Source organism: Bos indicus x Bos taurus, chromosome 14 (genome assembly GCF_003369695.1).
Source record: "Bos indicus x Bos taurus breed Angus x Brahman F1 hybrid chromosome 14, Bos_hybrid_MaternalHap_v2.0, whole genome shotgun sequence".
Taxonomy (NCBI): Eukaryota; Metazoa; Chordata; class Mammalia; order Artiodactyla; family Bovidae; genus Bos; species Bos indicus x Bos taurus.
In genome coordinates this window covers 52,234,990-52,262,524 of record NC_040089.1, presented here as the reverse complement: position 1 = coordinate 52,262,524, position 27,535 = coordinate 52,234,990, and the positions used below count along the sequence as shown (strand labels likewise).

General features: G+C 37.3%; 1 protein-coding gene across 2 annotated transcripts in view; it reads right to left on the bottom strand.

Annotated features, from left to right (window-relative positions):
- The window catches only part of CSMD3 (CUB and Sushi multiple domains 3), a 1,467,857-nt gene that overhangs the window by 299,894 nt on the left and 1,140,428 nt on the right, over positions 1-27,535 (bottom strand). For both annotated transcript variants that reach the window (XM_027561290.1, XM_027561291.1), the window contains one exon: positions 26,114-26,308. In XM_027561290.1, coding sequence (XP_027417091.1) covers positions 26,114-26,308 — 195 coding nt within the window. The remainder of the gene's footprint in view (positions 1-26,113; positions 26,309-27,535) is intronic.

Here is a 27,535-nt window from a genome sequence, read left to right as displayed (position 1 = left end):
TCTATTGAGGAGGTGGCTGTGGTTGTTGGGAGACACCTGTAGCTGCTTAAGAAGCCCACTGTTACTGTTCCTCAGCTTCTACCAATATTAATACTGGGTTCAGAGTGCTTTTCACATCTACTATATCCTTCAACTTTCTGTTTTATTCATTCTACTAACATTTGAAATTGAAACTCCAACTGAAAATCAAAAGATTCTACTTAAAGAATAATCATAATATACAGTAAAACATGTAACTTTTTCTGTATTTTCAAAGTCTTCTGTAAATGTATTACCATACTTTCATAATCTAAAAAATAAAAAGAAAAAAATTAAAGCTGATGACTTGACTTCCTTCTGCTTATCACTTAATTTGCCTCGAATTTATGTAGGGAAGATGCCCTTCAAACATTAGAAAGGAAGTTTTTGGTATTATAGGTACAGTACTTTTAACAAGAGTAGCTTTTTGCAAATTATAACCAGGAAATCAAATGCAGCAGTCTGTACCAAAAGAAGTTTCACATTTTTAAAGAGTTAAGGAACAAAAGAAAAATTAAATCAGAATATGCTACAGAGATTTATGTGGCCAGCAAAGCCCAAAATATTACCTGGCTCTGTGCAGAGAAAGTTGCTAACCCTTAAACTAGAGTAGAGACGGGTAGCTAGACTGTAGTTGGATGAAGAATAGCAGTTTATAAGGAGATACAAAAATAATCAGAATCTTAACAATGAACAGAAGCAGAACTTTGAAATAGCTGGTGGAAGATGCAGGCTGAATGAATTTTTGTTATTGATTTTTTTTAAAAGGGGAAATAGAGTCATTAAAATGGGAAAATCTGGAACACTGACTTAAGAGGCTTGTGCTGTGCTGATTCACTCAGTCATGTCTGATTCTTTGCAACCCCATGGGCTATAGCCCACCAGGCTCCTCTGTCTGTGGGGATTCTCACAACAAGAATACTGGAGTGGGTTGTCATGCCCTCCTTCAGGGGATCTTCCCAACCCAGGGTTCAAATCCAGGACTCCAGCATTGAAGCTGGATTCTTTACTAGCTGAGCCACCAGGGAAGCCCATGAATACTGGATTGGGTAGCCTATCCCTTCTCCAGGGGATCTTCCTGACCCAGGAATCGAGCCAGGGTCTCTTGCATTGTAGGCAAATTCTTTACCAGCTGAGCTAATATAAAATAAAAAACTAAAACTGAGTGATTAACTTTAGAAAGCGTTAGTGACAGTCCTCTGTCACTTGAGAAAAGTGCTAAAGAAAAATGAAAATACACAGGTTTTATGCTGGGAATTTACTGGAATTAATGCCTGATTTTCCTTTTAAAGAACTGAATGCAGTGATGTTAGGTGGCTTGAAAAGAGCATGAGTTTGAAAAAGCCAAAGCTTTTGATGGGTTTCCTGCTGCTGCTGCTAAGTCGCATCAGTCGTGTCCGACTCTGTGCGACTCCATAGACGGCAGCCCACCAGGCTCCCCCATCCCTGGGATTCTCCAGGCAAGAACACTGGAGTGGGTTGCCATTTCCTTCTCCAATGCATGAAAGTGAAAAGGGAAAGTGAAGTCGCTCAGTCATGTCCAACTCTTCACGACCCCATGGACTGTAGCCCACCAGGCTTCTCCGGCCATGGGATTTTCCAGGCAAGAGTACTGGAGTGGGGTGCCATTGCCTTTTCCTACCAAAGTTTAAAAATACAACAATATATTCAAAACACACACACACACAAAACAAACAGTAAGTTGTACTGAGTTGGGTGGCTAATGAATATTTTACCTTTTTTCCTTTTAATGTTCTATAAAATGTTAATAAATAGTAAGACTTATACATATTAAAATTAGAATTCCCCAGAACAACAACAAATTGACAGTGATGATAATAACCAAAGATGTATTGCTCTCATCAGTCATTATTGTTTGAGATTAGAGTAGTCAGGTGTATTCTTATTTTGGCACTGATAACTTTATTCAACTAATAATATTACTGATGAGAAAATCATTCAAGAATAAGCAGCATGCTTTATGTTAATTTTCTTCCAGATTTTAAAGTGCTCCAAAATGACAATACTTTGAAAGAATATGGCAAATGTTCTTATTTTTACATTTGGAAAGAATGAATAGAAATAAGAGCTTCTAAGTTAAGTTCTGCTTTTTGATTAGTCAGTGGCACCCCACTCCAGTACTCTTGCCTGGAAAATCCCATGGACGGAGGAGCCTGGTGGGCTGCAGTCCATGGGGTCGCTAAGAGTCGGACACGACTGAACGACTTCACTTTCACTTTTCACTTTCATGCACTGGAGAAGGAAATGGCAACCCACTCCAGTGTTCTTGCCTGGAGAATCCCAGGGACAGGGGAGCCTGGTGGGCTGTCATCTCTGGGGTCACACAGAGTCAGACATGACTGAAGCGACTTAGCAGCAGCAGCATGAACATTCTGCTATTCCACATTACCATGCATCTGATAGCCTCAATGTGGTTTTTGTTATTTTATTTTGTATAACAAACATTTGGTGGCAGCTCTTGTTAAAAATCTCATTTATAAAATATGAAAATACGATTTGTTTTATATATGTATATAATGCATACACTTATGTATACATTAAATGTATAAATGTATACATTCATGTATATAATGAATATATAACAGGTTGCTGTATAATCACAGCTCTTTATGGTACCTAGTATTATGTTAGATTTTGTTATTTGTACTGGAAGCAATAATTTTATATTTTTTCTGGTCATTACTTATAGTATGGCCTATTTTATAGTCAGTTATGTTGAATACTGTGATGACTGATACTATTTTATGCAGTAAGTTATGCTGCAGGAAACTTATGCAGGAAAATTCACTATGCTGTGAGGTAAAGATGTAATCTGTTGTATGTTTATATAAATCCAAATGGAAGAATGACCAAGTCAGGCCAACTTTACTAATTCTTCTAAAGTTGATTCCTAGATGCTTTCTGTATTCGTGTCTCTCTTCCTATTTTAATTTCATTTTATTGGCTAGTTCAGAAAAGGTCAGCCTTTAACTTTCTGGCTCTATTAAACAATCAGTAGAATAAAAGCAAGGCAGGACCTTTTATTCTATTCTTATTTTTGCCATTTGACTCATACTTGTTGGCCTTTTGTCAAACTGGCTGTGTTTTTAAACAGCAGATATCCATTGCGATGCACTGCATAAGAACTCACCTGTTGCTGATTATAACTTATATGATACATATGACTATCCTTAAATCTATATTAATAGCATTTTTGTAGAACACATGTATTATGAGAAGAAATATTCTGTGATTAAGTAAAATGAACATTGTTTTATGCTATGAGACTTAACTGAGACTTTAGTAAAGTTTGGGGAATGTCATACTCCTTACAAACTTATTTGATCATGGAGACCCTTTTTCATTTCACAGGACCAATGTTCCTCAGGATATACTTTACAAAATGCTAATTCTAAAATGTGCTATTACTTTGAAAATAATTCTAACATTTATATTATTTGCTGTAATTAGTTATGATTTCATAGCACTAAAGAATTATTTTATATATACATATAGAGTGAAAAAATTTAAATACTAAAAATGTGAAATGGCCTACTGTATCATAAAATGCCATTATTCTCTTTTTAACCACTTTCATTGAGGTATAGTTAAAGTGTTGTGTTAGTTTCAGATGTACAACAAAGTGACATATACATGTATGTATACATATATATCCTTTTTTCAGGCAAAATGCCATTATTCTTGACACTTTCTCCCTGACTTGCTTATATCTTCCTGTAGCTTATTAGCCTCTCCTCTCCTCTCTGCCACTGTAACTATTGCAAACCAGACTCCCAAAAGTTTCCATTTGGGCTCTTTCAACAGACTCCAAGTTTCACTCATCCCCACAAGTTCCTACCACAGCTAGTGATTTTTTTAAACACAAAAGTCTTAGAATTTTCCTTTTCTCTTTCTAGAACATATCTGAAACACAGTAGGTTCTCCAGAAAAGTCTAGTAGGTGATTAAATGAACTATGCTTGCGCAGACCATGCTCTTCTAAAACGGTGTTCCATATCAGCACAACACAGACATTTCATTTGGTTGAAATTACCCCAGAAATTGACTTAAATCCAAGACATTCAAGGTATACCCTGTCCTGCTTCTGCCGTTCCTGGTGCTGCTTGTGTGTTCGTACAGGGCATACCTGGTACCTCTTTTGTGAAACAGCAGTTAAGGAGACTCCAGCGCTCGCCATGGCAGATGATAAAAAAGCCCAAGGAAGGACTCATGACTGACAGCAAATATGATACTGACTTGAAGGTGCTACTGAAGCTAATTCAGTTATTATTTTTTTATTCCAGTTATTTTGCTCTGTTTTTTTTTCTTTTAAGAACATCATAAAAATCCTTGCATACCTTGTTTGACTGGAGAATTTTAAAGTTTTTCATTTATCATTGTAAACCAAGGGAAATTTTATAATTTCCTGTTTATAATTTCCTATAATTAGCTGTTACATGTAGGACAGTCTGTCTTTATGTAGGGATATGTGTATGTGTGTGTGTGAGTGAGTGTGTGCTCAGTCACATCCGACTGTTTGTCACACCATGGACTGTAGCCCACCAGGCTCCTATGTCCATGAAATTTCCCAGGCAAGAATACTGGAGTGGTTGCCATTGCCTTCTCCAGGGGATTTGCTGGATCCAGGGAAGGAACCTGAGTCTCTTGCATCTCCTGCATTGGCAGGCAGATTCTTTACCACTGCTCCGTGTGGGAAGCCCTAAGTAGGGAGAAATTTCTGTTAAAAGAAATGAATCCTAGATAGTTTTCCCTTCAAGTCAAGTGTCTTGTTGTTTAAATAAACATCTTGTTTAAAGTGGTGGGGGGCGGGGGGGGAAGATGCATCCTTTCAGTAAATCCATGTAAGCCTTTTTTTTTCCTTTTTCTGGGATTGACTTATTTGCTGTTTCTCTGATTACCAGGAATCAGTATTGCTTTACATTTAGAGACACTATATGGGTAGGATATGTATCTTTAAACATTGGAAATATATGAAAGGATAAGATTTTTACAATTTGATAGCCACATGGATATTGAGTTTCACTGAAGGAATGGTAAACATATCTACTATTCATTTCACAGTGGCAAATCTTTGCTACCAATTTATCTGTGTGTAGCTTACCCTCACTGAGGTGGCGGTCACCCACACAGTTCAATATTGTATTATTTTTCTTTTTCCTTCTTTTCCTGTTTGCTTTTTTAATCTTCTTTTGGATAAATGTGTATGATTTAATTTGTACAAGTAAAATATGTTCATGCTGTAACTATACTGTGAACTATGAAGCAGTGATGCAATAAACAGATATGGTATTTCTAGGGAAATCTGTGGAAGACCAAAACTACATTTTGAGGATTCTAGAGCAATAAAAAGGACGTCCCACTGATGGTTTGACTAAGTGTATGCGATGGAAGAGGACTGCTGCTGCTGCTGCTAAGTCACTTCAGTCGTGTCCGACTCTGTGCGACCCCATAGACGGCAGCCAACCAGGCTTCCCGTCCCTGGGATTCTCCAGGCGAGAACACTGGAGTGGATTGCCATTTCCTTCTCCAATGCATGAAAGTAAAAAGTGAAAGTGAAGTCACTCAGTCGTGTCTGACTCGTCGCGACCCCATGGACTGCAGCCTACCAGGCTCCTCTGTCTACGGGATTTTCCAGGCAAGAGTACTGGAGTGGGGGTGCCATTGCCTTACTGAATAACAAGGAAAATGAAGGTACCTTCCACTGAGAGAGATAGAAGGCTCTCAAATCATTTACAAGGAAGAGGTACTTATGTGTGCATATATCTTAGACACTTTATATTATACCCAACACAGCCTTAAACTACTCACAATTTCAATTCTGTATTTTCATTGTGTAATGCATAATTTATCATCAAATATACTCTATATTGAAAATTACTATATAATATATAAAATTTTCTCAGAGAGCAAGTTTAGGTACTTTCAAAAGCGATGAACCTTACAGGTCAAAAAAGAGCAATATGGTATACATTAAATCAATGATTTACTATATGTGGCCTGTGACCCCTTCAGGTCGAAAGAATTGCTGTACTTATAAAAGTAGGGTCCACTTCTAGTGGACCCTGATATAGCCCACTTGAATGTCACAGAGCAATACTGCATAGGAACCTGGAATGTTAGGTCCATGAATGAAGGAAAATTGGAAGTGGTCAAACAGGAGATGGCAAGAGTGAACATTGACATTTTAGAAATCAGCGAACTAAAATGCACTGGAATGGATGAATTTAACTCGGATGACCATCATATCTACTACTGTGGGTAAGAATCCCTTAGAAGAAATGGAGTAGCCATCAGAGTCAGTAAATGAGTTTGAAATGTAGTACTTGGATGCAATCTCAAAAATGACAGAATGATGTCTGTTCGTGTCCAAGGCAAACCATTCAATATCACAGTAATCCAAGTCTTATTCCCTGACCAGTAATGCTGAAGAAGCTGAAGTGGAACGGTTCTATGAAGACCTACAAGACCTTTTAGAACTAACACTCCAAAACAATGCCCTTTTCATTATAGGTGACTGGAATGCAAAAGTAGGAAGTCAAGAAACACTTGGAGTAACATGAAAATTTGGCATTGGAGTACAGAATGAAGCAGGGTAAAGGCTAATAAAGTTTTGCCAAGAGAAAGCACTGATAATAGAAAACACCCTCCTCCAAAAACACAGGAGAAAACTCTACACATGGACATCACCAGATGGTCAACACCAAAATCAGATTGATCATATTCTTTCAGCCAAAGATGGAGAAGCTCTATAAAGTCAGCAAAAACAAGACCAGGAGCTGACTGTGGCTCAGATCATGAACTCCTTATTCCCAAATTCAGACGTAAATTGAAGAAAGTGTGGGAAAGCATTAGACCATTCAGGTATGATCTAAATCAAATCCCTTATGATTATACAGTGGAAGTGGGAAATAGATTAAAGGGACTAGATCTGATAGACAGAGTGCCTGATGAACTATGGATGGAGGTTCGTGACATTGTATAGAAGACAGGGATCAAGACCATCCACAAGAAAAAGAAATGCAAAAATGCAAAATAGCTCTTTGAGGAGGCCTTACAAACAGCTGTGAAAAGAAGAGAAAAGAAAAACAAAGGAGAAAAGGAAAGGTACACCCATTTGAATACAGAGTTCCAAAGAATAGCAAGGAGAGATAAGAAAGCCTTCCTCAGTGATCAGTGCCAAGAAATAGAGGAAAACAATAGAATGGGAAAGACTAGAGATCTCTCCAAGAAAATTAGAGATAACAAGAGAACATTTCATGCAAAGATGGGTACAATAAAGGACAGAAATGGTATGAAACTAGTAGAAGCAGAAGACATTAAGAAGAGGTGGCAAGACTACACAGAAGAAATGTACAAAAAAGATCTTCATGACCCAGATGATCAGGATGGTGTGATCACTCACCAGACATCCTAGAATGTGAAGTCAAGTGGGCCTTATGAGGCATCACTACGAACAAAGCTATTGGAGGTGCTGGAATTACAGCTGAGCTATTTCAAATCCTGAAAGATGATGCTGTGAAAGTGCTGCCTTCAATAGGCCAGCAAATTTGGAAAACTCAGCAGTGGCTACAGGACTGGAAAAAGTCAGTTTTCATTCCAATCTCAAAGAAAGACAATGCCAAGGAATGCTCAAACTACCACATAAATCCAAGCCAGGCTTCAGCAATATGTGAATGTGAACTTCCAGATGTTCAAGCTGGTTTTAAATAAATAAATAAGAAAAAAAAAAGAAAAGGCAGAGGAACCAGAGATTAAATTGCCAACATCTGCTGGATCATCAAAATAGCAAGAGAGTTCCAGACAAACATCTATTTCTGCTTAATTGACTGTGCCAAAGCCTTTGACTATGTAGATCACAACAAAATGTGGAAAATTCTGAAAAAGATGGGAATACCAGACCACCTGACCTTCCTCTTGAGAAATCTGTATGCAGGTCAGGAAGCAACAGTTAGAACTGGACATAGAGCAACAGACTGGTTCCTAATAGGAAAAGGAGTACCTCAAGGCTGTATATTGTCACCCTGTTTATTTAATTTATATGCAGAGTACATCATGAGATCACTGGGCTGGATGAAGCACAATCTGGATTCAAGATTGCCAGGAGAAATATCAATAACCTCAGATATGCAGATGACATCTCCTTTATGGCAGAAAGTGAAGAACAACTAACGAGCCTCTTGATGAAAGTGAAAGAGGAGAGTGAAAAAGTTGGCTTAATGCTCAATATTCAGAAAATTAAGATCATGGCCTCTGGTCCCATCATTTCATGGCAAATAGATGGGCAAACAGTGGAAACAGTGGCTGACTTTATTTTTCTGGGCTCCAAAATCACGGCAGATGGTGACTGCAGCCGTGAAATTAAAAGACCTTCACTTCTTGGAAGGAAAGTTATGACCAACCTAGACAGCATATTAAAAATCAGAGACATTACTTTTCCAAATCAATGTCTGTCTGTCAAGGCTATGGTTTTTCCAGTAGTCACCTATGGATATGAGAGTTAGAGTATCAAGAAAGCTGAGCACCAAAGAATGGATACTTTTGAACTCTGGGATTGGAGAAGACTTTTGAGAGTTCCTTGGACTGCAAAGAGATCCAACCAGTCCATCCTAAAGGATATCAGTCCTTAGTGTTCATTGGAAGGACTGATGTTGAAGCTGAAACTCCAATACTTTGGCCACCTGATGCGAGAACTGATTCCTTGAAAAGACCCTGAAGCTGGGAAAGATTGAAGGCGGGAGGAGAAGGGGATGACAGAGGATGAGATGGTTGGATGGCATAACAGATTCAATGGAGATGAGTTTAGGTAAACTCTGGGAGTTGGTGATGGACAGGGAGGCCTGGCGTGCTGCGATTCATGGGGTCGCAAAGACTCGGACACGACTGAACTGAGCGACTGAACTGAACTGAACTTAGTATATTCACAAAGTTATGTAACCAACCCCACTAACTAATTTCATAATATTTTTGTCACCCCAAAAGAATTCCTATGCTTATCAGCAGTCACTCCTCATTTGCTCCACTCCCAAGACCCTAGAAATCATTAATCAATGATTTTGTAGGAAACTATGTACAGGAAGGCAAGCTCTTAAAATGATTTTAATGGAGTTATTGGTGCATTTAAAAAACTTAAATCTCTTGTCGTTGCTTGGTTTCATACTTCCCTCTCAATTTTTACCAATTATAATCCCTTTTATTATTAAAATATTAGTTAAAATAAAGAAAATTTTCTTTATTTTAAATAAAAATAAATAAATTAATTAAATAAATTAAATAAAAAGAAAAAACAAACAAAAAAATAAAATAAAATATTAGTTAAAATAGCCAACATATTAGCCTAAGATATGTAAGTTGAGAGAGAGAGAAAAAGAAAAACAAACCAACCCTGTAGCAATTTATTAACTCCTATCTGATCATCTCACAAACGTTGCTTTCTCAAGAAAGTTTTGTTCCTGTTTTCCAGATTAGTTTAGAAGCCCCATCATGCAGAGTTTTTCATCAATTAATTTCATGACATTCATAACAACTTGTAATTATATATTTATTTGTAAAACACCTATTTCTGTCTCTTGACTCCATGACCTCTTAAGTTAAAGTTTCTATGTATTTTTTGCACACTGTTTCTACCTCTGGAGCCTGGCATAGTCTGTGTATATAGTGGGCTTCTAATAAATGTATGCAGTGAATGTTAGGAAAAATAAAATATACATTATATTAATATCTTGCTGTTGACTAAATGTATAGAATGCAAAACTCAGAGATTTTTCAAAACTCTTTGCTTAGGGTATCACAATAAATGCAACCCAAAGTTTAAGTATCAGAGAGGTGTAGTTTTGATTTCCAGCTTAATTATTTACTGACTGAGTAGGCCTGGAAGAGGGGAAAATTCAAACGAACTGGAACACAAAATGTCTGCTCCATCTGGCATATGATGTGGTCTAAAATGAAATGAATTAAGAAACTCTCCTGACCTACTCCAGAATCTCCTGGAAGTGCTATAATGAGGCTTTCATGAATGCCTTAGGAAGATAGACTAACCTCCTCAACCCCAGAAGGAATACAAAGCTTTGAAAAAGGCAGGAGAAACTTCTCTGGTGTTTCTGCTAGTCTTCACTTGAGAGACACAGGGATGCCTTTTAGTGGTCCTGCCCAGTCATTTTGCCCTCCACAGTTATTTGCTTTCATTTTCCTCTTCTCTTAATTTTCCCTAAGGATAAAGAGTAAAGTTCTCCATCCCAAAGGAACAGGGACCTACATCTTCCATTCAGCTGTCTGCTCAAGGTTTGGGAGACTTTCCTGTGCTCAGCTATTGATAGTGTGGGTGATATCCTCGATTTCTCTGGATTCTTTATCCTTTAGAAATCTCTTGTTTAGAAACAAGAGCCAACATTACTAGTGAAAGGGAGTAGGAATTGGCCGATATTCCTTTTTTTTTTTTTTTTTGTAATTCAGGGGTTTCTTTATCTTGTTTCATAAATTAGATGGGAGAAAATGTCTATATTTTCATTAGATTCTAGCTAATGTTTTACAACTAAATTTTAGCATTTCCTTTACTTTTGAATGTAAGAAACAAAGTATGTTAGCAACAGAAGTAACTGGGACTTTGTTGACAAAAAAATCAGATATATTTTATATTACCTAAAATTGTTGCAGATACCTCAAAATATTGTTTATTCTTATCACTACTAAAAATTAATTGAAACTGTAACTTCCAAGTTAAGGCATTAATTAAGTATATATATTACTACATAAAAGTATTTTTTTTATTACAGTACTTTGATAACTATATGGATATAGTTATTATATTGATTATTATTGAAATAATATTTCAATATTATTGGTTTCTCTTCCAAGCCTATGTGAGTTATTTTACTTTGTGTGTTTAAAAAGATGATGAGATATCACCAGCCAAAATGTCTATCATCAAAAAATTTACAAACAACAAATGCTGGAGAGGGTGTAGAGAGAAGGGAACCCTCCTACACTGCTGGTGGGAACGCAAATTGGTACAGTCACTATGGAGAATACAATGGAGGTTCCTTTAAAAATAGAGCTGTCATATGACCACCCTATAATCCCACTTGTGGGCATATATTCAGAGAAAAACATAATCTGCACCCCAATGTTCATTAAAGCACTGTTTATGATAGCCAAGACATGGAAGCAACTTAATGTTCATCAACAGAAGAGTGGATAAAGAAGATGTGGTACATATAGACAATGGCATATCATTGAGTCATTAAAAAGAATGAAATAATGCCATTCGCAGCAACATAGACCTAGAGATTGTCATACTGAGTAAAGTAAATCAGATAGAGAAGGAGAAATATTGCATGGCATCCCTTATATGTTGAATCTAAAAAAGAAATTATATAAATGAACTAACTTACTTACAAAACAGAAAGAGACTTACAGGCTTACAGAATGAACTTATGGTTGCCAGGGGTAAGCATAGGGAAAGGGATAGTGAGGGAATTTGGGATGGCCATGTACCACACTAATACATTTAAAATAAATAACCAATAAGGACCTATTGTATAGCACAGGGAACTCTTCTCAATGTTATGTGGCAGCCTGTAGGGAAGGAGAGTTTGGGTGAGAATGGATACATGTGTATGTATGGTTAGTCCCTTCACCACTCACCTGAAACTATCATATTATTGTTAATTGGCTATACCCCAATAGAAAATTAAAAAAAAATTAAATTAAAAAAAATGAAAGATGATTCTAAGGTCCATAGGCTTCATCAGAATACACACACACACATAGAAGGGAATTCTATTCTAATTAGATTCCTCCCAAATCACCTGTCCTTGTCATTTTCTGTTTACTTGTTTCCTTAAGGAAGACTGATTCAGAGATTGTTGCTTTGACCTAAGAAGATCTGAAAAATATTAGTTGCATTGCAGTACCCTTTCTTTCCTGCTCTTTTGCTTCCTTTCCTAGGAGGATCAATTAATTCTTTCCAGCATCAGAAAGGTCCTAAAATTCAGGTTTGAAATTTTGGGAGAAAGACCTCCTCTTAAGGTTGATGTAAGTGAAACTCCCTTAGTCGTGTCTGACTCTTTGTGACCCCATGGATTATATACTCCATGGAATTCTCCAGGCCAGAATACTGGGCAGTCTATTCCTTCTCCAGTGAATCTTCCTGACCTAGGGATCAAACCGGGGTCTTCTGCATTGCAGGTGGATTCTTTACCAACTGAGCTATCAGCGAAGCCCTAAGGTTTACATATTCTTGAAGTTATTTAAACCATAGCCTAAATATGGTTCAGATTTACTCAGTAATTCTCCCATGTGGCTCAATATAGTTGAGTTGATGTGTTTTGGGGTTAGGAATCATATTCCCTGTTGCTCAGGTAACTCTATTTTGTTGTCTTTTATGTATACATCTCCCTCAGGAATATAGGAGTGAATGGCTCACTGGTTAAAGTATACATATGAAATGAAATTTTCTGTGTTTAACAAAGGGCAGGGAGGCAGCAATCCCCTTTGCCTCTCTCTTAGAGGGTTTCCTTGAAAACACAGTAGATAAACCTTTTGATTTTACAGTTAGAGCTTCCAGCTATTTGACCTTTGAAACTGTAAAAAACATACTTCTGAAATTAACTCAGGGTTCTTACAAGATTACTCACAAGGTATGCATGATAAAAAGCATACCAATTTCCCTCTGAATGAGACAAAAGAAGTGTTACTTGTTCTTTTTTTAACTGTATACATTTGTGTGAGATTCTGTCTGGTCTTTATGGTGTCTTTCACAGACTGCCTGCAACAAGCATTGTACTCCAGATATGCGTATTCAATAATAAAATTGCTTTCTTTCTCTTCCAGGTTTTGTGCAATGAACTTTGTTAGTAGGATTCCTGTTCCGCAATAGAAGTAAAGAACTGGCTATCTTTAGATCTAGTGTCCTAGTGTGTGTGTTAGTCGCTCAGCCATGTCCACTCTGTCCCATTACATTAATACAATTTGAATCTCACCATGACTTCTAAGGACTTCCCAGGGGTGCTAGAAGTAAAGAACCTACTGCCAATGCAGGAGACATAAGTGCGTTTGATTGATCCCTGGGTCAGGAAGATCCCCTGGAGGAGGGCATGGCAACCCACTCCAGTATTCTTGCCTGGAGAATCCCATGGACAGAGGATCCTGGTGGGCTACAGTCCATAGGATTGAAGAGTCAGACATGACTGAAGTTATTTAGCATGCATATATGCATGAATTCTAAGTTACTGTTAAATGCTTTTCTTTCCTCATCTATAAGGAGAGAATTGATTGATTCAATTTTCTGTATAATTTTTTTTATTTTTCTGCAGATACTGGCAATACATTCTAGGATGACATGTTTGAAGTCTGACTTAAATATACACTGTGTGTGGTATTAGTTTCTGAGTTGTGTCTGATTCTTTTGCGACCCCGAGGACTGTAGCCAGCCAGGCTCCTCTGTCCATGGGATTTCCCTGGCAAGAATTCTGGAGTAGGTTTCCATTCCTTCTCTGGGGGTTCTTCCTGGCCAGGAATTGGACCCATGTCTCCCACATTGGCAAGCAAATTCTTTACCACTGAGCCATCTGGGAAGCCCCACATACATATAGTCCTAAATGTAGTGAAGGAGGGCATCTTAACATGATAAAAGGCTATGCAACTACCTATCTGGATACGTTGTGTAGTGACTGAGATATCAAAACCAGGTAAAATAAAAATGGTTTAGATATGAAATCCAAGTCTGCAGTCATAAAAAAATGTGCTCTGAATTATAGATATTGATTTGCAATTGAATTTCTTGTCATAACAGTGACTCTATTTGGTATGCTCCAGAATCCAAAGGAGCAGGGATTTACTTATTACGATGTTAAAGATTCTCTTTGACTGTGTGGATTAAAATAAACTGTGGAAAATTCTGAAAGACATGGGAATACCAGACCACTTGACCTGCTTCCTGAGAAATCTGTATGCAGATCAGGAAGCAACAGTTAGAGCTGGACATGGAACAATAGACTGGTTCCTAATAGGAAAAGGGGTATGTCAAGGCTGTATATTGTCACCCTGCTTATTTAACTTATATGCAGAGTACATCATGAGAAATGCTGGGCTGGAGGAAGCACAAGCTGGAATCAAGATTGCTCGGAGAAATATCAATAACCTCAGATATGCAGATGACACCACACTTATGGTAGAAAGTGAAGAACTAAAGAGCCTCTTGATGAAAGTGAAAGTAGAGAGTGAAAAATTTGGCTTAATGCTCAACATTCAGAAAACTAAGATCATGGCATCCGGTCCCATCACATGGGAAATAGATGGGGAAACAGTGGAAACAGTGTCAGACTTTATTTTTGGGGGCTCCAAAATCACTGCAGATGGTGATTGCAGCTATGAAATTAAAAGACGCTTACGTCTTGGAAGGAAAGTCATGACCAACCCAAACAGCATATTAAAAAGCAGAGACATTACTTTGCCAACAAAGGTCCGTCTAGTCAAGGCTCTGGTTTTTCCAGTGGTCATGTATGGATGTGAGAGTTGGACTATAAAGAAAGCTGAGTGCCAAAGAATTGATGCTTTTGAACTGTGGTGTTGGAGAAGACTCTTGAGAGTCCCTTGGACTGCAAGGAGATCCAACCAGTCCATCCTAAAGGAGATCAGTCCTGGGTGTTCATTGGAAGGACTGATGTTGAAGATGAGACTCCAATACTTTGGCCACCTGGTGCGAAGAGCTGACTCATTGGAAAAGACCCTGATGCTGGGAAAGATTGAGGGCAGGAGGAGAATGGGACAACAGAGAATGAGATGGTTGGATGGCATCACTGACTCGATGGACATGGGATTGGGTGGACTCCAGGAGTTGGTGATGGACCGGGAGGCCTGGTGTGCTGCGCTTCATGGGGTTGCAAAGAGTTAGACATGACTGAGCAACTGAACTGAACTGAAAGATTCTCTAAAGGAACATGCAGGAGGCCAAATAGAGTGATTATGTAAGAGTGCCTGGAAACTAGCAGGTGCTCAATAATATCAGCTTCCCTTCCCATTTCCATTCAAATACATTTCCTCCTATCCTATGAAAACAAAACATGCTTTGGTTTTATCCCAATATTACCATAATTTTTTTTCAATACAGAAAATATTACACATGATTCTGACAAATAATCTGTGCATTACGTCTGTAAACAAAATTCCTATGTGTAGCTTACTAAAGGAAGATATTTGATGATACTTGAAAGTAGTTTACCACTAGGCCTTTGTCCTATGAATCTCTCATCTACATGCTTTAATTATATCATGTACTTAAATGACATCAAATGCTAAATGGCTTAGTATATTAGATTAGACAATCTCTATAAGCATTTATAACAGAACAGGGTCTAGACTCATTCCACATCTCAAAAAAATTTTGCAAACCTCAAGGAGATTTGAAAAAAGGAATTAACCCAAGGTAAATCATGCCATTTAAACAGAAGATGTGAAATAAAAATTCAATTATTTAATTCTTCATACAAAAACAATATGATTTAATTAAAAGTAGGTTATACAAGGTTACTAATGAAATATAACTCTAAAGTTGGAAAGCTATGATCATACAATGAACTTTTTCTTTTTTTCCTTTAAAACTTTCTCTTCAGTTGCTAGAGTAAGAGGGCTTTCCTTTCAAAAGTGTTTATTATTTCATATGTATTAAGAGTTGGAAGCTGAGCAAACAATGGTTTCAGATGACTACTGAATGTCTAAGTTTACCACAGTTGTGTTTGTACACTTTGATCAGTCTTACAGGTCAGTGCTGATTGAATTAATTTTTTTCCAGAATCCAAGTCTTATATTAACATGAATGAAACAAAGGCATTAACAATAACACTGTAGATTTTCAAAAGAATTAACAGTGACTATATTTATTAAGGCATGTGCTTTCAGTGCAAAGTTGTATTTCAAATGAAATGTAAAAGTCCATTTCAAGTGAACACTTTTACCAGTTATTGGTAAAAGAAAACTGTTTTCTTAATTCTCATACCTAGCCTAGAGGAAGATTACAGAAGTAAGTAGGGAATCCAAAATCTCACACTTCTTTTTGGTGCCATGTATTCCTTAATGAAACATTTAATCAACTAAACTTTTGGTTAAGAACCAGGCCTTAGTCTTGAGAGTTATAAAAAGATCAATAAAAAGGTCATTGCATTACCCAGCCTACCTACAGGACAGTGATTAAAAAAATGGACTCCCAAATAAGACTGCTGGGCAAGTATGACTGAGTAACTACTTTAACCTCTTTGTCTTGGTCTCTAATCTATAAAAATAAGAATTTTAGTATTCCCAGTTCTAAGAGTTGTGGTGAAGTATAAAATGATATGTATATAAAACTTCAAACTCTGAGCAACACAAGATTCCCAACAGTCCTCCTTCCCATGGCACTTTGCCTATTGAGTTGCTTGAAATTCTACCAATATTCCCTGTTTACTCTTTCTTCTACATTTTTGGGCTTCCCCAGTGGCCCTAGTGGTAAAGAATCCACCTGCCAATATAGAAGACACAGGCAATGTGGGTTCAATCCCTGGGTCGGGAAGATCCCCTGGAGAAGGAAATGGCAACCCACTCCAGTATTCTTGCCTGGGAAATCCCATGGACAGAGGAGTCTGGTGGGTTACAGTCCATGGGGTAACTTCTACACAATGCTCACAAGACTGTTTTATTAATATATTGAGCAATGCACCTTATCTGCCTGTATCTCATCAGATTGCAAACTCTTCAGGGACAAGGACAATATTGAATTCATATCTTTATACCTAATAGTTATTAATACTACAGAACTAGGTATAATTGATACACCTAAGCACCTGAGAAAAAGGAATGAATGATACTCTGTCTTTAGAATAAGTGGCAAGCTAGTGATTCTTTAATAGTTCAAATATGTTTATTCTTAGGGTATTATTATTATAATTATGTATCATTTGGATCCTCACTGTAGGCTACAGCATTAGACAAGATCAAGAATATTGTGTTGGTTTAGTTACAGAGTAAAAAGTCATGGCAACGTCAAGCAAGGTGACTATATGGACAGGGAGGCCTGGCGTGCTGCGATTCATGGGGTCGCAAAGAGTCGGACACGACTGAGCGACTGATCTGATCTGATCTGATCTGATTGCATACTTAAACTTTGCTTAGAGAATATATCTTAAAAGTCTTCATTGAAAAAGAAAAACTGTAACTATGTATGGTGACAGATATTAACTGGACTTACTACAGTGATCATTTGGCAATACATATAAATATCAAATCATTATTTTGTATACCTGAAACTAGTTTAATGTTATATGTCAACTATACCTCAATCAATAAATCAACTAACAAAATTATAGTACTGTGCTGTAGCCAGTATTCCAAATTTAATGAAGTATACATCAGAGATATCTTTATCCAGGATACTGTTTCAATTTTAGATATATTGATTTCATCCTGGGAACTTTGGAGAGCAGGGGGAAGTGAATAGAAATGGTTTTTCTATTAAAAAGACAAGTGATCATAACCTACAAGAAGTGAGATAGCTAGTCAGCAAGAGAGCTGGAGAAAAAGATTTAAAGAGCAAGGACAACAAGTGCAAAAGCCCTGAGGTAGTAGAGTGATGAGTGTTTTGAAGAACCCTCCAGGAGGCCAGTGTGGTTCAAACAGTAAAGTAAAAAGGGAATATATTTACAGAGGTCAGGGTGTATATGGGCAGATTAAGTAGAGCTTCATAGTATAGGATATTTGGCATTTATTCAGATTTAGGAAGTACTGGATGGATTTTGAGTACTTCTGTGACATAATCTAACATATGGTTTAAAGATTACTGTGTTCAATGGAGATGGTATGCAGAAACAATAAAATGAGAGAAACTAGTCAGGAGAGAAGTGGGCGGCAAGAGATGACTGGTGCTCTAGATCAGGGTAGAGATATATTTACATAAACAAATGACATACAATTAGTGAAATAAATCAAGTAATGAATACTAAGAGACAATATATTCTGTCACCATTTGTGTTTTAATACTTTTATTTAATATTGAATCAGATCATGGATAAGAATGATATAATTTAATTTCTATTTTAATCCAGTATGTCTATAGATAAAACATCTCAGAGTTTCAGTAAAGAATGAAAAATAAGAAGGGAAAAAATTATTTTCCCACTGCAAGTTTTTTTTTGGATCACTAAGTGAACTGCAGGTACAGATACCCTGTTCTGCCATAATTTAATATATGTGACGCTGTCATGAGATAAACTGCAGGATTTCTCATTCCTGAGGACTTACCACAGGATGCTATCATTTTGGATCTAAATTCTGACAAATATAATCTCCTGGTGTCCAATATAAGCTCTAAAAAATATTTTCTTCAGATTTAAAATGTATGCTTAATCCTGAACCATGATAAAAATCTTTTCCTAAATAGACAAACTTTGTAAGTTCTTAGGGTTCAGATCAGGTGAAGAAAATATTTATCAAGACCTTTCTTACATAAATTAATGTCTCTTACATGCAAAGGAGTAATATGAAGCTCAAGACTTTATGAACTTATGTTGCTCCAGGGTGACACTAAATCAACATTAATCAATCAATTGATCTATCTTTCCTTATTTTGGCACTTAAGAATCATAGTCTAATAGCCAACCCCCTACTCATGTACTCTGCAACAAAGTCTACCAGTCAGTCAAAATCTCCTGCCTCCATTATCAGATACTTTAGTTAGGATTTCTACTATAGAGTAAGACTGAGCATGTAAAGCACAAAAAACTGGCAAGCTAATTCTCAAACACTGATGAAATTACAAATAAAGGCATAAACAAATTTACATGTGACAAGGGCAACTTCTGGAATAATCAAAAATAACATAACTCTGAAACACTGAAGAGATAGGCTGTAGATGTGACATAACTATTTATCTTTTGTATCAGAAAATCAATAGATATTATCTAATGCTGGATAACAAGCAATAGAGCTTCATGTTATATAGAGAGAGCCACCAGAGCAATTAGAAACAGAAATTATTAGAAAGCTCAGTTGAGGAATAGGAGATTAGAAAAGGGTAAAGCAGATGAACATTGATTTCCATTATGTTAAATTGCAAGCATCTTGGTATTATTTCCTTAGTTATCATATGCACATTTTACTTTGCTTAGAAAATACAAAATTTATCTTAAGAGTAATTTATACTTATGAATAACAAAAACTTCTAGCTCTATTGCACATGCATTACACACTAATTTTGACTTTTGAGGTATTAATTTATTAAATCTGAATGTCAGCCAGTTACTGTATATGATCACCATGAGGGAAAACAAATAGATACATGAACAGCTGATAAAGAAACTAAAATTTATTAAGTTCTTCTTAGTTTATGACTAAATAATATTTAGTAATAGCCATATGACTAAATGTTTTAAATAAGTTATTTAAGATAATTCCCCCAACAACTTTGCAAATTACACAATATTATCACATGCTTATATGTGCAAAATAAACAAGGTCTCACAGTTGACTCAGGCTTTCCCTTTGTTTTTAAATCATTGTTTACAGTTAAAAGTACCTAGCTTTAAAATTTGGATTTTCCTTTCCTCTCTAGTATATAAAAAATTATCCAGTATTATCATATTTTTAACAGAGATGTATCAAGTTTTTTTTGTCTAAGAGCTTAAAGCATGTATTGAATAACCTTAAATTGATTTTTATATCTTAGTATTATGGCTAAAAGTCTAGTGACATCCAACTTTGTTCTTGTTCAGTTGCTCAGTTGTGTCCAACTCTTTGCAACAGAGAAGCACCACACCAGGCTTCTTTGTCCTTCATTATCTCCTGGAGTTTGCTCAAACTCATGTCCACTGAATCAGAAATACTATTTGCCATCTCGTCCTTGGCCATCCACTTCTCTCCCTGCCCTGAATCCTTCCTAGCATCAGGGTCTTTTACAGTGAGTTGGCTCTTGAATGAGGTAGCCAAAGTACTGGAGCTTCAGCTTCAGGATCAGTCCTTCCAGTGAATATTCATGGTTGATTTCCTTTAGGATTGACTGGTTTGATCTTGCTGTCCAAGGGACTCTCAAGAGTCTTCTCCAGAACAACAAATCAAAAATATCAATTCTCTGAAGCTCAGCCTTCTTTGTGGTCCAATTCTGACATCCATACATGACTACTAGAAAAACCATAGTTTTGACTGTATGGATCTTTGAGTGCAAAGTGATGTCTGTTTTTTTAATATGCTGTCTAGGTTTGTCATAGCTTTTCTTCCAAGGAGCAAGTGTCTTTTAATTGCATGCCTGCAGTCACCATCCTCAGTAATTCTGGAGCCCAAGAAAATAAAATCTTCACTGTTTCCACTTTTCCCCCATTCACTATGAAGTGATGAGATAGAATAACATGATCTTAGTTTTTTGAATGTTGAGTTTTAAGCCAGCTTTTTCACTTTCCTCTTTCACTTTCATCAAGAGGCTCTTTAGTTTTTCTTTGCTTTCTGTCATTAGAATAGTAACATCTGCATATGTGAGCTTGTTATTTCTCCTGGCAATCTTGATTCCAGCTTGTGAATCATCCAGCCCAGCATTTCACATCATGTACTCTGCATCTATGTTAAATAAGCAAGGTGACAATATGCATCCTTGATACACTCCTTTCCCAATTTTTAGCCAGTCTGTTTTTCCATGTCTGGTGCTAACTGTTGCTTCTTATCCTGCATACAGATTTCTCAGGAGACAGGTGCGGTGGGGGATGTGAGGTATGGTATTCCCATCTCTTCAAGAATTTCCAGTTTGTTGTGATCCACACAGTGAAAGGCTTCAGCAAGTCAGTGAAAAATATGTAGTCTTTTTTTTTTTGTTGTTAATTCTCTTGCTTTTTCTATGATCAATGGATGCTGTTATCCAACTTAAATGATGGTAAAAATTATTCTCTCTTAAGTAATTTTAAAATACTCAACTCCTGTGCTATTTTCAGGAATGAGTGACTGTTTATTCATATAAAATATCAGTTACATTTAGTTAATGTTAAAATGACAAAAAAGGTTAGTTCATCTAAAACATAACATACAAAGCAAAGTGCAATGCATGATTTCCAACGCTATGCATGTTTTTGGAACACTGTTAAAACTTACAAGTATTAATACGCCAGTATTTGTTGGGAAGTTTACTAGGTCTGATTTACTATGTGTTGTGATTAATAACTGAATCTTCACAATAACCTATTGAATTAACAACTGTTATCTGGTTTTTGAGAGTTAAAAATCAAGGCTCAGCTTGCCTCAGGTTATACATAGAGTAAGACAACATGAAGTCAGATCTGTTCTTACCTCTAAATTGTCTGTACATATGACTGTTCAATCAAATATATGAAATACACTTAATTAGGATATAATTGACCCATGAAACATTGGAAATGTTGAAAATAAATAGGATTATCTTAGGTGAGCATATTCTTTGTGAATGGTATATATTTTGGTACTCCAGTCTTTCCCATCTAAGTCACTGAAATACACCTATTTAATCATTTATTCCAGTGATTAACATTTAGCTTTTTAATCTATAGTTTTCTGTGACCTTTTGAGTTTTCTCCATCAAATTTTTGGTTTATCCATGTGTGATGTTGCAAATTTTCCATGGTTTATAAACGATTACTGACTAAATTTTGAAAAGTGCTTTTCTAAGTTTAGTATGCTTTTTTGCCTATAAAAGGATTTCCTTTTTGTATGGATATAAATTCTAAGATAATAAATCACTCTTTCTCTTCATTTTCCATAAAATTTCATGTCATCATTTTATTTTCCTCTTTGGCAGGATTAAATCCAAAATAATTACTTCCCTTTTTATTTCCTTTATCTTGTAATGCAAAAAAGCAAAATGGCTGTCTGGGGAGGCCTTACAAATAGCTGTGAAAAGAAGAGAAGCAAAAAGCAAAGCAGAAAAGGAAAGATATAAACATCTGAATGCAGAGTTCCAAAGAATAGAAAAAAGAGATAAGAAAGCCTTCTTCAGCAATCAATGCAAAGAAATAGAGGAAAACAACAGAATGGGAAAGACTAGAGATCTCTTCAAGAAAATCAGAGATACCAAAGGAACATATCATGCAAAGATGAGCTCGATAAAGGACAGAAATGGTATGGACCTAACAGAAGCAGAAGATATTGAGAAGAGATGGCAAGAATAAACAGAACTGTACAAAAAAGATCTTCATGACCCAGATAATCATGATGGTGTGTTCACTGACCTAGAGCCAGACATCCTGGAATGTGAAGTCAAGTGGGCCTTAGAAAGCATCACTACGAACAAAGCTAGTGGAGGTGATAATTCCAGTTGAGCTATTCCAAATCCTGAAAGATGATGCTGTGAAAGTGCTGCACTCAATATGCCAGCAAATTTGGAAAACTCAGCAGTGGCCACAGGACTGGAAAAGGTCTGTTTTCATTCCAATCCCAAAGAAAGGCAACACCAAAGAATGCTCAAACTACCACACAATTGCACTCACCTCACACGCTAGTAAAGTAATGCTCAAAATTCTCCAAGCCAGGCTTCAGCAATATGTGAACCGTGAACTTCCTGATGTTCAAGCTTGTTTTAGAAAAGGCAGAGGAACCAGAGATCAAATTGCCAACATCCACTGGATCATGGAAAAATCAAGAGAGTTCCAGAAAAGCATCTATTTCTGCTTTATTGACTATGCCAAAGCCTTTGACTGTGTGGATCACAATAAACTGTGGAAAATTCTGAAAGAGATAGGAATACCAGACCACTTGATCTGCCTCTTGAGAAATCTTTATGCAGGTCAGGAAGCAACAGTTAGAACTGGACATGGAACAACAGCCTGGTTCCAAATAGGAAAAGGAGTTCGTCAAGGCTGTATATTGTCACCCTGTTTATTTAACTTATATGCAGAGTACATCATGAGAAATGCTGGACTGGAAGAAACACAAGCTGGAATCAAGATTGCCAGAAGAAATATCAATACCCTCAGATATGCAGATGACACCACCCTTATGGCAGAAAGTGAAGAGGAACTAAAAAGCCTCTTGATGAAAGTGAAAGTGGAGAGTGAAAAAGTTGGCTTAGAGCTCAACATTCAGAAAACGAAGATCATGGCATCCAGTCCCATCACTTCATGGGAAATAGATGGGGAAACCGTGGAAACAGTGTCAGACTTTATTTTTAGGGGGCTCCAAAATCACTGCAGATGGTGATTGCAGCCATGAAATTAAAAGATGCTTACTCCTTGGAAGGAAAGTTATGACCACACTAGATACCATATTCAAAAGCAGAGACATTACTTTGCCAACAAAGGTCCATCTAGTCAAGGCTATGGTTTTCCCTGTGGTCATGTATGGATGTGAGAGTTGGACTGTGAAGAAGGCTGAGCACCGAAGAATTGATGCTTTTGAACTGTGGTGTTGGAGAAGACTCTTGAGAGTCCTATGGACTGCAAGGAGATCCAACCAGTCCATTCTGAAGATCAGCCCTGGGATTTCTTTGGAAGGAATGATGCTAAAGCTGAAACTCCAGTACTTTGGCCACCTCATGTGAAGAATTGACTCATTGGAAAAGACTCTGATGCTGGGAGGGATTGGGGGCAAGAGGAGAAGGGGACGACAGGCCTGGTGTGCTGCGATTCATGGGGTCACAAAGAGTCGGACACGACTGACTGACTGATCTGATCTGATCTGATCTTGTAATAGATGAAATCATTACCTCAAGTCAGTTCAGTCAGGTCAGTTATTTCTGAATCTTTGTGACCACATGGACTGTAGCACAGCAGGATTCCCTGTCCTTCACCAACTTCCAGAGCTTGCTCAAACTCATGTCAATCAAGTCGGTGATGCCACCCAACCATCTCATCCTCTTTCGTCCCCTTCTCCTCCTGCCTTCAATCTTTCCCAGCATCAGGGTCTTTTCCAAGGAGTCAGTTCTTCGCATCAGGTGGCCAGAATATTGGAGTTTCAGCTTCAGCATCAGTCTACCAATGATTATTCAGGACCGATTTCCTTTAGGATTGACTGGTTTGATCTCATTGCAGTCCAAGAGACTCTCAAGAGTCTTCTCCAACACCAGAGTTCAAAAGCATCAATTCTTTGGTGCTCAGCCTTCTTCACAGTCCAACTCTCACATCCATACATGACCACAGGGAAAACCATAGCCTTGACTAGACGGACCTTTGTTGGCAAAGTAGAAGAGATACCCCACGCCCGAGGTAAGAGAAACCCAAGTAAGACGGTAGGTGTTGCAAGAGGGCATCAGAGGGCAAACACAGTGAAACCATACTCACAGAAAACTAGTCAATCTAATCACACTAGGACCACAGCCTTATCTAACTCAAAGAAACTAAGCCATGCCCGTGGGACAACCCAAGATGGGCGGGTCATGATGGAGAGATCTGACAGAATGTGGTCCACTAGAGAAGGGAATGGCAAAGCACTTCAGTATTCTGGCCTTGAGAACCCCATGAACAGTATGAAAAGAACAAGCTTAGAGAGGTTAAATGACTTGTGGTAGTTAGAAATCATATATATATATGCTGCTGCGTCACTTCAGTCCTGTCCGACTGTGTGTGACCCCAGAGACGGCAGCCCACCAGGCTCCTCTGTCCCTGGGATTCTCCAGGCAAGAACACTGGAGTGGGTTGCCATTTCCTTCTCCAATGCATGAAAGTGAAAAGTGAAAGTGAAGTCGCTCAGTCGTGTCCAACTCTATGCGACCCCATAGACCGCAGCCCACCAGGCTCCCCCGACCCTGGGATTCTCCAGGCAAGAACACTGGACTGGGTTGCCATTTCCTTCTCCAATGCATGAAAGTGAAAAGTGAAAGTGAAGTCGCTCAGTCGTGTCCGAAAGTGAAAGTGAAGTCGCTCAGTCGTGTCCGACCCTCAGCGACCCATGGACTGCAGCCTACCAGGCTCCTTGGCCCATGGGATTTTCCAGGCAAGAGTACTGGAGTGGGGTGCCACTGCCTTCTCCAATATATATATATATATAATTCTCATAGGTGAATACATTAAATTTCTAACAAAAACAACCATGTGCATTAGACACCAAAAATCCAAACTTTTAATCAACAGATCAGAGTTGCTGGTTTTTCTTGTTCCACTGAAATCACAGCAGTAAATACACTTTATTTTATAAATTCCTCCAGCTATTTATCCAGAAATATGTATTCATGAATTTCTGAACCATGATCATTAAAACTTATTTCATTGTTAATTGGGGACTCCTACAGTTTCCCTTCGTTTGTCCAGTAGATCATCTCTTCAAAATCATTAGAAAGAGCTGCTTATTTACTGTGGTTAACTGCTTAGCAAATTCCCTATCCCCAAATGAGGATGATGTTTCTGTTTCAGGTGCCTCTGTTAACTGTCTTAATCTTAAAAATATTTAGTCTCTTTTTGAATATATTTTTCCCTAAGACTTTTTCTAAGATATATGATATTTTCTTGGCCATGATCATTGTCAGATCCTTCAGCATTCTGAATTTGATGCACTGGTCTTGTACTAACTATAGCTGTAGCAGATCTGACAACTTTCATCTGATATTATGTTACTGAAACTAATTTTAGTTATTTCCCCATCTTTTTGCACACTTGGGTCTTCCTTGTGCTTTTGGAGCTGCCTCAGTAGCTCTGACTTGGTCACTCCTTTTAAACAACTTAGTTCTTAGGAGAAATGTATGTATCTCCATATGCTTGGTTCAGATCTATCACTGATTATTGATAATATTCTAGGTATTGCATTCATCTACTTTTGTTGAAATAACAGTTTCAGTGTGTTTCTTCCTCATTACTCAGTCAATATTTCCTGAGAACCTGAAGTTTTAGGAACTCCTTTAAATTCTTAAGATAAAAAAAATGAACAAAATATCCCTGCTCTCAGAGAGCTGGCCCACTATAACATGCACATTGCTTTAGAGACACGTGGGAATATAAGCACTTTTCCAAAATCATTTATTTACAGAAACCAGTTAAAAAGTCCTCGATAAAATCTGCATTGCCTACACCACACTTGTAGATCATGTGTTAAATGGTTGATTTGTTAAAAAAACAGAAGTAGCTTTAATTGATTCTTTCTAATTATAAAAACTCAGCCAAAAGGTAGTTTCTTACCATGACAACTTGGTAAGACTCTATTCCATCCAGGTCTTCCATCATCTCCCATGATACAGGTGAGTGTTGAATATCCTTGAAGAATGTAACCAGCATCACAGTAATAGGTTACTGTTGACCCTAATTTATAATCCATTCCCAGTCTGGTGCCATTCATTATATTGCCTGGATCAAAGCAGGACTCTCGGAGTTTTGCTGTAAAGTAATGTTGATATAAAATGAATTATTTTAAAAAAGCACATTCTAGGAAGCTATCAGTATATCTTCATCTCTGCCTCTAAATAGACAGAAAGCACCAACACACTTTCTGCCTCTGCTTAAGAGCTAAAAGTACAAAGTAGCCCTCAACCATATCTGATGTTTTGTTGATTTATATTGGTTAAAAAAAGATAAAATTCTTCATTGGTCTTCCTGTTAAAATTAGTATCTAATATATATAGTCAAACAGGGTTTCAGAGTTTATTATAATTATGTGTTATCAACCATGCATAAGTATTTTAAATGAATTATTTGGAAAAGAACTGTTTATTTAATATTTCATTATGTAAACGATCTTCCCCCAAATAAAGTAGACTCCATTTCATGTGACTGAACTTAGATATAGTACTACTGCCTATGCTAATTTCAGTTAATCACCATGAAGAAAGTAAAAGATCCTATGTCTCCACCCTGAAGCCATTTCTCTTAACTTACCTCCTCTACTCATTCCGCACATATCTGTCAGAGGTCTGCCCATTAAAAATAATAGCAAAATCTTTATAATATCCAAACCATGATCTTATTGGACACAGTCTATATCAAAGCCAAGAACTTTCAAAGGTAATAGTAAAACGCAAATTAAAAAGTAAATTCCATTCACAACAAAGAACTGTTTAAAGAGACTGACAGAATATTTTGAAAATATGGGAGAAATATATTAGTTCATCCATTTTGGCAAATAAGTGGTAGAATACTTTTGTTATACCAGATCTGGGTAACATGTGAATATTTACATTTTATTATCATTGCAGATAAATAGAGATGTACAATGTAACTGCTAAATCATTTCAGTCGTGTCTGAGTCTGTGCGACCGCATAGACAGCAGCCCACCAGGCTCCCCCGTCCCTGGGATTCTCCAGGCAAGAACACTGGACTGGGTTGCCATTTCCTTCTCCAATGCATGAAAGTGAAAAGTGAAAGTGAAGTCGCTCAGTCGTGTCCGACCCTCAGCGACCCATGGACTGCAGCCCACCAGGCTCCTCCGTCCATGGGATTTTCCAGGCAAGAGTACTGGAGTGGGGTGCCCTTGAAGGGCTGTCACAAATTCAAGATAACAAATGTGATTTGCTACATTAGAATTTATCTTATGTTAGTGGGAATTCAGGAGATGGGTATATCTTTGGATATGAGTCATAGAATCTTTGTAATTTAAGTCAAGAATA